We start from the raw sequence: 14595 nt of genomic DNA, 5'->3' as shown, positions 1-14595 counted from the left end.
AAAAGGACCTTGATAGGACCATTAGAAAAAAGCGAAACAGAATTCTGAATTTTTTGGATAAGTGTTCATGATGGAATATTTTTAAATTAATGGCTAAAATGAAGCTTAAAGATTATTCACAACTGTGAATTAACCTATCCTGACTTGGTACATATACATATTTATGGTTAACTAAGGATTGGCAATAATCTCCATATAATATATTTAATTATAAAAATAGAAATTATGCATATTAAACAGGAAAAGAATGTAATAGGCTGGATATTTCTTTACTAATGAACACTTTAAAAAGTATATTATGGTTTTGTATTTGTTTTGCTTTTTTGGTCTAGCTGATTCTTTTAAACTGTAGCTATAAAACATTTATGAGAGGAGAAAGTATAATGAATTCCTATGTACTACTTTCCTGTTTCAATTATCAACACCTATTCATTTAGTTTTACCCACATCACCAACCTCTCTATTGGACCACTCTGAATCTTTGCAGACATTAACTATCCTTACCTTATCTTGTTTATCATCATTAACTATCTCCATACATCCCTCTAAATCACTTTAAACACAACCAAAATATTACTTCACACACAAAATTGAGTATTTCCCAATATTACTAACTATCTAATTAGTGGTCAAATTTTCCCTGATTACCTTACAGATTTTATTATGGTGTCATCAGTACACCGAAACAAGGTCCGTATACTGCATCAAGCTGATACTACCCTTAAGTCTTTGAAAATTAACCTATGAATTCCCCTTCCACCTTTTTTTTTTTTATTACAATATATTCTTTGAAGAAATTGCCACATTGCATTAAGGTTCCTATGTCTTAGAGAATTATAGTTTCATACTAGAAAGATGGTGGTTCAATGGTAAAAGAATCCACCTGCAAACCAGGAGACACAGGAGACATGGGTTCGATCCCTGCGTAGGGAGACCCCCGGAGGAGGAAATGGCAACCCACTCCAGTATTTCTGCCTGGGAAATCCTATGGACAGAGGAGCCTGGCGGGCTATAGTCCATGGGGTCACAAGAGTCAGACACAACTTAGTGACAAACAAAAACAACTAGTAAGATAATCGTTATTATACTTGCTCATTCTGTTGCTTATGATGAGTACTACTGAATAGAAGAGGTCACTATGACAACAGTCAGGAAAGTATGTTTAAAAGATATGGATCAATGACTAAGGATGACATCTACAGAGAAGAAACAACAAACATTTGCAAGGACTTTGTTTTTCTATTACACCAGGACATGCAAACTAAGACTCTTGGAGAATGGTTTAAAAAAAAAATTACAAATTTAAATCCTAACAAAAATTATACTTATAATAGTTCCTAGTAATAATGTAAAGACTCCAAAAGTTATTTGATTTTTAGATAGCTCAGTTCTTAATGTCTCTATTATGGCCCACTGGTAAAAATGCTCCACTTCAGAAATACTCAATTATATATGTGTAAATGTAGGTATCCCTCACCTAATAACCATATATGTACATACAAGGCAAACACATGAGAGAATATTATGTTTGGCACTATAAAACTTCTTTCAACCTCACTACATAAGAAACCATTAACCTAAGTTTTACTCCTGGGATACTTGAAAAGTACTACTAAGGTATAACAGTGTTTAGTTTTATAAATAAAACCATGAAAACCTGTAGACCTTGGTGCAGCTGTAACAATGCCAACAGCAATACTTCTATTTTAATTCCCAGGAAGTTATGCCTCAACTGCTACACGAGTACAACTATCATATTAGAAAAGAAATAACAGCCCCAGAGGAATGTGCAAGGCCCCACCTACCATAGACCTGGGCTTGCTGATGGCCACCAGACTAGTGAGGAAGTCTTCGTCGTGCAGCTGGCTGAAAACATGGGCGTCATAGGCTACCATAATGGAGACTTCTTCCATCATCTTGCCAGCTGTCTTTCCACAGCAGCAGCTGCTGTCCCAGCTCCAGACCAGACTATCCAGGGGAAAATCCTATTGCAGCTTGGTGCCAGTGCACACACCCACCTGAGTTTGAGGGGGTGGAGTGTCAAAAATCCAGAGGAGGGGAAAAAAAAAAGCAGCTGCTATCATAGGCTTGTCTAGCAATTCACCCCCAGTAGAAAACTGAGCGAGGTCTCTTATCTACGGAGGAAGTATATACTATAAACACCTTCTGCATTCTTAACAGAGCAGCTGGAAAATTTAGTTTTTGGAAATCTTCTTTAAACTTCAAAAAAGTCTCCTAACTGGAAATATCCTAGAGCAAAAATGAAAAAAAGGAAACCCAAAACCACAAAAATTGATGTTATGTTCTTGATAATCAGAATTTTTTTTAAGTTTATCTTCTTACTTCAGTATTACTTATATCAAGATTTGTCTTCTTGGAGAAGATGTAGATTTTCTTACTGCTTATTTTTTTCACGTTCACAGAAAATAAATAGAGGGCAACATTTAATTTTTCAGAGTTTATCGAATTCTTGGTGTAATTAAAAATTATCTCAAGAAGTGTGAAAAACAAAAAAAGGTTCCTTTTCCCCTCTGAGTATTTCTGTTAAAAACAAAAAGTACCAAAATATAAAAATGAAACAGACTGCAATATCAGTTAATAACCATTTCCTCTTCTCCCACTAAAAAAGCAACAAATATTTTAAACAGAATTCTTGATTTTGAGAGAATTTAGTTTTCCACTGTTATTCTGAAAACAACACAAGGTTGTCATTTCTAAACTGATTATTATTCTCCCATGATAAAAGTTCTCTTTGTCTACTTTTAAGCTTAGAGATTTCTTTTAATTACCCAAATCAGCAGATAGTAATGAACTATTGGTGCCTTAGCTATGAGAAGCGTCTTTTTAAGTAAAGCTGAAGACAGTAAATGAACCTCAATGTGCCCTGATGAAAAATGTGAAAACTGTCCAAATTATCAATACAAGGTTGCCTAAATCACCAGGAAATATAATGTAGGCTAATTCCATGGGGAAAGTATTAAGCAAATAAAAAGGGAGGAGGGCAGATAAAGCTCCTCCCGAAGTTGTTTTGCCAGTATTTCTAATTAAGCTATTATCTTCTCTGCTTTTTCTAGAGTATGACAGTGCAATACTATGAGAAATATTTGTTAGAATCAGAAATCAACTGGGAATGTTTATCTTTAATCAAATACAATGTTCAGTCCTAATTACCCATAGCAGTATTATGTTATTTAGTTTGCTTGTTTTTCAGAAAACAAGACTTGGAATGAAATTTCTAGTGCCTATTTTTCCTTGTCTTTCAAAAGTATTTCCACCTAGATGAATATGATTACTTAAATAGTACCCTGTTCTATTTAAATGTGATTAGAAGAGTTTTGCAGCTACCATAGCATTCCGGATTACAAACACAGTCACACAAAACACACGTACACAAAACACACACACGCACACACACACTCTCACACACACAGAAGGGCTAAAACACCTTACTGCCAGGAAACAGAAGCAAGACTAATAGGCTTATTTAAACAGAAAATGCAATGCTTTAAATAAATCCTCAAGATTAAAACAGCTTCAAACTGTGTTTGACCCATGCTGGAGCTGGTAAAGCATTTTCACTTCATTTTTTTTTCCCCTACAAGGCAGTTGTGCCTTTTAAAGCATTATTTTTCTTAAAAATTCTTCCCACACTCAACACTGACTAACCAGGTAAAGATTAAATGATCATCAGGAGATGAGGTATTCTAAAGCGTCAGGCAGTTCATACCTTTTTAATTCCTTTTTATCTTTTCAGAAGTACTTGAAAAGATACTGTGACTCCCTTCGTGCATTCACTAGCACCAGAAAGCTTCCGATTTATCTCGCAGGACCACTTTCTAGCTGTGAAAGCAATTCCTCTGGCTTTCATATTTTCCTTGGCTCCAGTGACTCAGTGCTTCCACAATGGTATCTGAATCAGGTGCGCTGACAAAGACACCTGTTGTGGAAGGTAAAGAAACCACTTCCCATAATGCCTTATTCCCTGCTGGCAACCGCCCAGGGGCAAACAAGAATTATGACTGCATTTGAGCAGTTGCCTGTGCAGCCTGGGAGAACACATTCGGTTTAACAATAGGTAATCTTCTTGGTTAAGAACACTCATAACCAAGGAAAAAAAAAAGAAAGGACCAGGGAAAACAGTATTAAATCGTTTTAGGTACTGTGTTATAAAGTCATAAAACCGTTAAGGCATTGGGGCTATAAGAGTGCAAAACACTTTTAGAAACATAATCAAAGGCTGTAAAGACGGTTTTAAAATGACGAAAAAGCTAACCACTTCAAACAATTAAGTCCTTTTAGAGCTCCACGTGGGTTATTAGGTAAACAATTAGGTATTTTTACAAAGCTCCTGATTTATTATCTTCAAAATACTGTTCTAATTAGCCAGAGTGCCTTAGAATTATCCGTAACAGTTTGTGCCTCAATCCAAGAGGTCTTCTCCAATAGCCACGCTGCATATGCTTTCTAGAGCAAGGGTTCTGTACAGTTTTGTATGTATCCTTCATTTTCTGTCACCCTTAAATGTTCCTCCAGAGTTTACAGTCTGGGAAACAAAAATTTAAATGTCCTTTTTTCATATGGTTAAATGTATATCTGTGGTCCCCACCAAAAAAGCATACTTCTATGGCTGATTCATGTTGATGTTTGCCAGAAACCAAAATTCTGTAAAGCAATTATCCTTCAATTAAAAAAAATTTTTAGCAAACCAATGATCTATTTTTTAAAAAACTGTCTTTATCCTACCTTTTCCTCTTTTCCTAAAGATTCTTTCCTCCAGTCTCAGAAATAAACAGCTATTACCCCCCTTTCAGACTTCAGGAGTCACTGTACACAGTCATGTTTACATACAGTACTTCACTGCCTTGCAAGACATCTTTCTGACTCATCTGCCTTTCCCCAGTGAGTTGAGACCCACGGATCTCCCCGGATGGTTCCCACCTGAGCTTCTGCAGTCACTGACTTCACACCACTCAGCTCCACTGAAAGAAAGGTATGGGGTGGGGGGGATTACCTGCGATCAAGGAGTGTACTGCCGACAGCACCAGTTGCTGCTAAAATTTACCAGGAGAGGATTGTGTATTAAGTGAGCAGCAGAAAATAAAGCATTCGTGGTAACCAATATAGGAGCTCCAGTTCCAGCAGGAACGAGCTAGCTGTCTGTCCCAGGGCAAGTCACTTAACCTCCCAAGGTTTCAATTTCCTCGTGGTCATGTAAATTGAGAGGGATGGAATAGATGAGAGGTTTTCCTGTATGCTCAGTGTGCTCAGAGTCAAAAGCAGTGTGTCCTTTTCTGCTCCAGTAAATAGGCTTATTGGAGGATTTGAAGGTGAGAATACCTTTTTAATCTCTATCAGAATGAAACACAAAGGGTAACATTAATCCCAAATGTTAGGAAAGTACCCCCCACGGTTGTTATAATGTGTCCCAACAAATGCTGTCTACTTTGTACCCTAAATTGGATTTTCTAATATCAACTCTTTTGCTTTTAAAAGATTTGGTGACAGTTGCTTCACTTTTTATTAGTTACTCTTTATAGTCTTTCTATTCAGAAGCCAAACTGGCTATAAAATAATTTTCAAAAGGCTTCTAGATCTCATTAAGATAAAAAAAAAAGTATTAATAAATATCTCCAATGATTTTTGAATGCTGTTTTAAAATTTTTTTACAGATTTTACTCTGTTAGCTGATTTTGTTCCAATGGCCATTTTTCTGGGATTATTCCTATTTAACAAAAATATAACTGGGTCATACTAAATGAGTGTAAGTCTAAGAAACCATTCCTGGCCTTCAGAGAACATCTATTCTCAAGAGACAAATTTAGTAAAAGCCAAAACAAAAATCAAGAGAAGCCTGAATAAGATGTGAACATTTTTTATTTCTGTGTTCTCCCCAAATGCAGCAAAGTAAAGTAGTTTAATTATGGGAGCAGTATTTTGTTATCCACCATCAAAGCAGCAAATAAATACATTTAAAAAATGAACACACATCATTAAAAAATTATCTCACCTCACAAGAGTGGCTTTAAAGACCCTTTCTCCCATGCCTCAGGTTCTACCTGTTGAACATTCTCATCACAACAGCCATAAAATCAGGATAAGATAGAAGACAAAACCACCAGGACAAAAATATGGCCTGGAGGACAGAAAGGTCTCCTGTGCCTCCACCACGTACTGACAAAGCCTGGTAGAGACCGTTTTTTTCTTCCCCAGGGGTTCGTCTAATCATTCAGTAATATAGATTTCAGTAATATCGTCTAGTCAAGGCTATGGTTTTTTCTGTGGGCATGTATGGATGTGAGAGTTGGACTGTGAAGAAGGCTGAGCACTGAAAAATTGATGCTTTTGAACTGTGGTGTTGGAGAAGACTCTTGAGAGTCCCTTGGACTGCAAGGAGATCCAACCAGTCCATTCTGAAGGAGATCAGCCCTGGGTGTTCTTTGGAAGGAATGATGCTAAAGCTGAAACTCCAGTACTTTGGCCACCTCATGCGAAGAGTTGACTCATTGGAAAAGACTCCAATGCTGGGAGGGATTGGGAGCAGGAGGAGAAGGGAACGACAGAGGATGAGATGGCTGGATGGCATTACCAACTCGATGGACGTGGGTTTGGGTGAACTCCGGGAGTTGGTGATGGACAGGGAGGCCTGGCGTGCTGCAATTCATGGGGTCGCAAAGAGTCGGACACGACTGAGCGACTGAACTGAACTGAACTGAATATAGATTCTATGTTTATAGAATCTATAAACATCTTTATAGATTCAATTAATAATATAATAGGTTTAATTCAATATAAATATTCATGGAGTATACACAACTCAGTTTTAACGGACTGTCGCAAATGTTCATGGTATTGACACAGAGGTAAAGAACTCTAAGAAAGACAAAATTCTACCCTTTCTTAATCACAGAAAAGCAATATTCCAAGGTTTCTCTTTACATGTAGGAGTGCACATTACTAAAACCTAAGTGCTCTCAGTGGAGGAAGAAGAGATAAAATGAGAGAGAAACCATAGAAGTATCAATAGAAGAAAACTTTTTAGAAGATTTTGGATTTCAGAATAGTCCAGTAACATACTGAGTTTTACAAAGGGAAAAGAACAAGAAGTAGAAGATAAATAAAAGAAATCGTGGTTCTTTTCAAAATCATGCAAATGTAAATAAAGAAAACCATTATTCTTGTGTCAAATTCCAACCATTGAGCTCATTATCTTTCTTATCTTTGCCAGTAATTGCTAGGCAAATTCAAAACCTCAGAAAACACAGATTATTTAAAAAAAAAAAAATCCCTAGAGTTAAACTAAGAAAACAAAAACCAGTGGGACACAAATACTTGCTTAACTGTTATACTGGGTGTCTTACTTCTTCATTTGCATCTCACTGCAAAGAATGATGGTGAGGTACATTCCAGACTATGAAAGAGTGGCTACAAGTTTTAACAAGTCAGCTTTCTACCATATTTGTAACTCGAAAACCCACAGCTAACTATTAAAAACAAAACAGGTCCAACATGGAGTCCCTTATGCTAAAACCCCATGTCACCAAAGGCTGCTACAGTTTCTACTCTCCCAGAAATGAAATCTTAAACCAGGAAGCACCCGATCAGCACAAGTTAGGTGATCTGCCTGGCAGACCAGGTGACTTTCCCCTAAGGGAAAGTGATCTTGCAGTAACCACTCCACTTTTTTGTCTAGTGTAACTTTCTGGGTTCTGCTCCGTCGTGCCTATAAAAGTACAACTCCTCAGAGCGCCATTCTATCTCCTAGACTGGCTGCTTCCCATGCGTGAATTGTTGAATAAAGCCAGTGAGATCTTTAAAATTTACTCACTTGAATTTTGTTTCTTAACATATTCACTTAAATTTTACCTAACCAAAAATAATAATTTCAAGTGCTCCTAAGCATTCACTGTTGAAGCCTGGCTTGGAGATTTTGACCACTACTTTGCTAGTGCAATTACATGAGTGCAATTGTGTGGTAATTGTAGCAAAGTAGCACACTAGAAAAATAAGGCTAGCAAAGCAGCACACTAGCAAAGCAATGCTAGCAAAGTAGCACACTAGTAAAGTAATGCTCAAAATTCTCCAAGCCAGGCTTCAACAGTATGTGAACCATGAACTTCCAGATGTTCAAGCTGGATTGAGAAAAGGCTGAGGAACCAGAGATCAAATTGCCAACATCCTCTGGATCATCAAAAAAGTAAAAGAGTTCCAGAAAAACATCTGCTTTATTGACTACGCCAAAGCCTTTGACTGTGTGGATCACAACGAACTATGGAAAATTCTTAAAGAGACAGGAATACCAGACCACCTGACCTGCCTCCTGAGAAATCTGTACACAGGTCAAGAAGCAACAGTTAGAATGGGACATGGAACAACAGATTGGTTCCAAATCTGGAAAGAAGTACGTCAAGGCTGTATATTGTCACTCTGCTTATTTAACTTATATGTAGAGTACATCATGAAAAATGCTGGGCTGGAATCAAGATTGCCAGGAGAAATAACCAATAACCTCAGATATGCAGGTGACACCACACTTATAGCAGAAAGCGAAGAAGAATTAAAGAGCCTCTTGATGCAAGAGGAGAGTGAAAAAATTGGCTTAAAACTCAGCATTCAGAAAACCAAGATCATGGCATCCAGTCCCATCACTTTATGGCAAATAGATGAGGAAAACAGCAGAAACAGTGGCAGACTTTTATTCTTTGGGGCTCCAAAATCACTGCAGATGGTGATTGCAGCCATGAAATTAAAAGACACTTGCTCCTTGGAAGAAAAGCTATGACCAACCTAGACAGCATATTAAAAAACAGAGACATTTCTTTGCCAACAAAGGTCCACATAGTCAAAGCTATGGTTTTCCCAGTAATGTATGGATGTGCTGCTGCTGCTGCTAAGTCACTTCAGTCGTATCCGACTCTGTGCGACCCCATAGACGGCACCCCACCAGGCTCCCCTGTCCCTGGGATTCTCCAGGCAAGAACATTGGAGTGGGTTGCTATTTCCTTCTCCAATGCATGAAAGTAGTTGGACTATAAAGAAAGCTGAGTGCTGAAGAATTGATGCTTTTGAACTGTGGTGTTGGAGAAGACTCTTGAGAGTCCCTTGGACTGCAAGGAGATATAACCAGTCAACCCTAAAGGAAATCAGTCCTGAATATTCATTGGAAGGACTGATGCTGAAGCTGAAACTCCAATACTTTGGCCACCTGATGCGAAGAACTGACTCATTGGAAGAGACCATGATGCTGGGAAAGACTGAAGGCAGGAGGAGAAGGGGACGATGGAGGATGAGATGGTTGGATGGCATCACCAACTCGATGGACATGAGTTTGAGTAAGTTCCAGGAGTTGGTGATGGGACAGGGAAGCCTGGTGTGCTGCAGTCCATGGGGTTGCAAAGAGTTGGGCACGACTGAGTGACTGAACTGAACTGACAGCATTCACTGCTATTTGCCATTAATATCACCCTCAGTGAAGATGGTTTCAAACACAATCCAGGAATATAAGTAATGCTGCATCTTGTCTCATTTTGAGCAGAATATACAACTGAATTGTAATTACAAATACCTTCACCTTAATTTCTAAAGCATTTGAGTAACTTTTTAAAAGTTTTACTGACCACTAAATCAAACCATTCCACACGGAGTATGTTTCAGATTCCTTTTTTTCACAAGGTCAGAAGGTAGGTTTAGGGAACAATGAACTGTAAGCTCCTTTTCATTCAAGTGTTCATTTGTCTCAAGTTCTTCCTGTAGGGCTGGTGACCCAACCTGGATAACTCCCTTCCAAATAAGCCCTCAGATCCCTGTAGTAGGTCATACACTGAAGCATGAAGCCGTAGACTTGGCTAAAATTCTTCAGTTAAAACTGGAAGAATTTCATGGTATGTGAATTATATCAATAAAAATAAAAACAGCAGCATTTACAGAATGCCTACAACATGCATGAGATGGGCTTATAGATTTGTAATATAGTAAAATATAACTAGTTATAATAATGACTGGAGGAGAAGGGGACGACAGAGGACGAGATGACTGGATGGCATCACTGATCCAATGCACATGAGTTTGAGCAAGCTCTGGGAGATAGTGAAGGACAGGGAAGCCTGGTGTGCTGCAGTCCATGGGGTTGCAGAGTCAGACATGACTGAGCGACTGAACAACTTACCCTAAAATTCTGTAATAGCTAGTGTTTAACAAGTACTCACTCTGCCCTAGACACAGACTCTCATTTAATCTTCACATAAGTCAACAAACTAGGTACTACAAATATCCTTGCTTTATAGATGAAGTAACTAAAGTGTGGAGAAGTTTAGGGATTTGACTCTGTTCTCAACAGTCAGAAATGGAATTGACAGGATTCCAAAACCAGCCTGTCTGGCTGCAAAGTGCGTGCCGTGTGCTTCATGACTAAAGTAAGATAAGGGAAGTAAGCAAACATGCAGGGAGAATCAGGCCTGAGCCAGACACCATTGCTCCTTCCATGCTGGGATCTCCTTCACACTCACACACTTCAGGTCACACAATACAATGCACTGTATTTGTCAAGTCACATTAGGATTATAATAGAATTAAGTCCTTCTGCAGACAGGAAAGTCTTCGTGGGGAAAAAAATGGATTCATTTTCATAAGAAAAGTAATTTTTTTAAGAGAAAAAATAAAATTAGCCTGGTCAGAGTGGTGAACTGATATTTAGATACAGTAGGAAATAAGGTTTCAAAGGCAGTTTTGAATCAGCCTGTGGTAGGTTTCTAATCTCAGGTCAACAAATTTGGAATACAAGGTATGTAGGCCAAGGGCAGATTGTGCAGACTACAGGGTTTTTGTCTTTCTAGCCTCCACTTTTTTTTTTTTTGTCATTAGGTCATTAGAGAAAGCACAGTATAATGGTTAACACATAGACTCCAGGATTCAAAATACCCAGGTTTGATACAATACTTTGCAACATACTAGCTTTTTGACCATGAGCAAGTTCCACAGGCTGTCTCACTATTGGTCTTCTCATCCATAAAATGAGAAAATGATAATAGTACCAATGTTATGAGGAATAAGATAATGCATATAAAAGTCCTAAGCCACCATAAAGTATCTGATTAGTGACAGTTGCTATTATTATCAACATTAGTAAAAATGATGGAGAGTTCCCTGGTGGTCTAGTGGTCAGGATTCAGCACTTTCTCTGCTATGGCCTGGATTTAATCTCTAGTCAGGGAATTGAAATTCTGCAAGTCACGCCATGTGGCCAGAAAAGAAAAAAAGAGAAAAGGCTGGAGGGGTAAGATCATCTGTCAAAAACGGAGAAGATGGAATATAACCTTTAGAAATGAGGCGGGGGCTGTTCTCAGTGTATGAGGGCAGTCAGTACCTCCATTTCTATTTTTTTTGTCCAATTAAAAAATTCAGGAGGGAGAAATAAAAAGTGTCATACAACTTCAATCCTGTACCTGTTTTCCCAACACAATTAATCTTTCTAGATGTTGCTTTGTTTGAGAGTCATTTGGTAATTTACACAAATCCTTCTGTCAGAAATAATTGAAGCAGGTTAGTGGAGGTAAAAGACTGATAATGGGGTGGGAGGGGACCTCTTACAGTTAACTTCCCTCTCCAGTTTCCTGACTACAGTGCAAACAGAGCCTAATCAATTACCTTTTATTAAATTGAGCAATTGTGACAAGAACAGGGAACAAAGACAGCATTTGTTGTATAACGATATCCATCTGTTAAAACCTGATCAAGAAAACACTTACAATGGGCTATCATGTGCAAATACATAATCCTTCTTCATAATTGTATTATAATAAGATTTTCCAGCATTCATTTGTATCTTAGAGTCAAAAGAAATATCCTATGCAATAGTTTAGAGTAACAGCTTATCCACAAGCTTAGAACTGACCAATAAACCTGTAATCTACTTCGGTTCAAAGATATCAACTGAATTTGATTGGGGGTGAAGGTGGAAGGAGAGGAAAAATAACACACATTTAACAGTTGTTGTGCCAGGGGTGGGGGGGGTGCTTTAACTATTTTGTATTTCTTTTAGTTTTAACGGCAATACTATTCGACTGGTTTTATTATCCCCAATTTACAGAAGGGGAAACCACTGCCGTAAGAGTTTATTTGAGGTCTTACCAGTAGTAAATCAGAACCATGATTAAAACTGATATACATGATTGCAAAGGCTCTGGGTGTTGGGTGTTTTTTTTTCATGTTTTTTGTTTTTTCTCCACCTACAACAAGTTCTTCATAACATGAATTTAACAGAGAAGAAAAACAGTTCAACTTGGAGATCCTGAAATAGAAACTTTAAAATTTCTAAAGTGAGATTCTGTATTTCTCTTCTCTTTTGTTTTAAATGTTATATTAAATGTTTTAAAATTTTGTTTTTAATATTATATCACTGTATATTGAAAATATGAACTAAAAACTCATTGCATCTAATAACGTTTATTACTAGGCATTTGCAAATTAAAGAAAAAAAAAGACTGGAGGCAAACTACTGACAACTGCGATGTACATACTCAGAGTCTGCCACAACAACAAATACCATGTGAACTGAGACAGCACTCTTTGAACTGTCAATGGCGGTGTTTACGACGTTAAAAATTAGCTTCTTCTTTGTGTTAAGAGCAACAGTGAATTGCTTAATTGGCTGACAGTAAAATAATAAAAAGGTATTGATAATTTTTTTGATAATTTTTTAACAGTAGTCATAAGTAGCAATGCCCAAAGCATTCTAATTTTATTCATTTTGATAAGAATTTACTTTTTATATTCCATCTAAAATTTTTTCCAAAAAAGTGATCATTTCAGGCTTAAGAAGTGTTAGCAAGTATCATCATAGAGACTCTCTCTCTAAAATCATAGAGATCATAAAAATAGCTATAATCTTTATGCTTTAATTCCTCTTCAAACTAAGCAGGAAGTTAAGATGGAATATTAGGGCCTGCATAGCTGACTAAAAGTTTCATTTTCAGTCACTGATTCTAATACGACAACCACCTTCAGGCCTAAGGATATACATATTCTGCAAAACATCTTCCTTATTTTAAATGTTCACTGAGATCTAAGTAAAGCTTCATATATTTAGGTGAGGAAGGCCTAGTTTAACCAGGTTAAGTAGTTTATTAGTTAACCTGATACATAAAGAATCAGGCAAAACAAGCAACCATTAATTTATAGAATGTCTGGCTATGCATTCCTTATTGCATGCATGCTCAGTTGCTCAGCTGTGTCCGACTCTCTGTGACCCCTTGGACTTCTTCTCTCTCCAGGCTTCTCTGTCCATGGAGTTTTCCAGGCAAGAATACTGGAGTGGGTTGCCATTTCCTACTCCAGGGGATCTTTCTGACCCAGGGATCAAGTTCGCCTCTCCTGAGTCTCCTGCATTGGCCAATGTGCCATCTGGGAAGCCCACATTCCTTATTATGTTGTCCTTATTATCCTGTATTAAAATCCTCAGTGTGGAGGAAACCAGAAGGGAAAGAGACACGTGCACCCCAATGTTCATCGCAGCACTGTTTATAATAGCCAGGACATGGAAGCAACCTAGATGCCCATCAGCAGATGAATGGATAAGAAAGCTGTGGTACATATACACAATGGAGTATTACTCAGCCATTAAAAAGAATACATTTGCATCAGTTCTAATGAGATGGATGAAACTGGAACCTATTATACAGAGTGAAGTAAGCCAGAAAGAAAAACACCAATACAGTATACTAACGCATATATATGGAATTTAGAAAGATGGTAACAATAACCCTGTGTACGAGAACAGCAAAAGAGACACTGATGTATAGATCAGTCTTATGGACTCTGTGGGAGAGGGAGAGGGTGGAGAGATTTGGGAGAATGGCATTGAAACATGTATAATATCATGTATGAAACGAGTCGCCAGTCCAGGTTCGATGCACGATACTGGATGCTTGGGGCTGGTGCACTGGGACGACCCAGAGGGAGGGTATGGGGAGGGAGGAGGGAGGAGGGTTCAGGATGGGGAACACAGGTATACCTGTGGCGGATTCATTTCGATATTTGGCAAAACTAATACAATATTGTAAAGTTTTAAAAAAAAAATCCTGAGTGTGTTCTTAAATACAAATTTTAAATATTAAAATGCTATGGAATTGTTGTTTTATATTAAACTTAGCATACATTTAGGGAGAATTTTAATTGTGCAATATAATATGAGATTATGACATATTTTTAGACCAATGTTTAACTACAATTGAGATAATGGTGAAACAAAAAATTAACTAGCTGAAATTATGTTTCTAAACAAGCAAATCTGAATAAATGGTCAGACTGTAAAACTGGATACAAATCTTTTTTAATGGCTTGTGGACAACTTTAATTTATGTATATAATGTCTTTTGCTTCTTCTAATGGCCAACTAGTTCTTTGTCATTTCACTACTTGTATTTCTCTTTCAAGGAGTGCAAAAACAGGGAAAGAGGGAAAAACTCTAATTAGTGACTTTAATTGGTGGGTGTTATTTTTTATCATCTATATCAAATAGCTAGGCTATGGGAATAAGTTAAAATTAAGAGTTAAAATAAATACAAGTCTCATTTTATGTAAATTTCAGTTATCAAATGTCTA

The 14595-nt window shown here is 37.5% G+C and overlaps 1 protein-coding gene and 1 pseudogene across 7 annotated transcripts in view; both read right to left on the bottom strand.

Moving 5' to 3' along the window:
• LOC132342514 (replication protein A 32 kDa subunit-like) overlaps nt 1–537 on the bottom strand; it is a 51714-nt pseudogene extending 51177 nt beyond the window's left edge.
• Nucleotides 1–14595, bottom strand: part of RABGAP1L (RAB GTPase activating protein 1 like) — a 163842-nt gene that overhangs the window by 92853 nt on the left and 56394 nt on the right. For 2 of the 7 annotated variants that reach the window (XM_005217233.5, XM_010813484.4), the window contains exons 1-2: nt 3728–3927; nt 1806–2541 (exon numbers count right to left, since the gene is read on the bottom strand). The exons of 2 other annotated variants lie outside the window; for them this stretch is intronic. In XM_005217233.5, the coding sequence (XP_005217290.1) occupies nt 1806–1916 (111 nt within the window). In that variant the 5' untranslated portion in view covers nt 1917–2541; nt 3728–3927. Of the gene's footprint in view, nt 1–1805; nt 2542–3727; nt 3928–5011; nt 12461–14595 lie in introns of those variants that run through there. 3 more of the 7 variants (XM_059875802.1, XM_059875803.1, XM_059875801.1) reach the window with 3 other exon arrangements.

This window comes from Bos taurus, chromosome 16 (assembly GCF_002263795.3).
Source record: "Bos taurus isolate L1 Dominette 01449 registration number 42190680 breed Hereford chromosome 16, ARS-UCD2.0, whole genome shotgun sequence".
Taxonomy (NCBI): domain Eukaryota; kingdom Metazoa; phylum Chordata; class Mammalia; order Artiodactyla; family Bovidae; genus Bos; species Bos taurus.
Note: the sequence above shows the minus strand (reverse complement) of the source record. Positions and strands in the feature narration are given on the sequence as shown.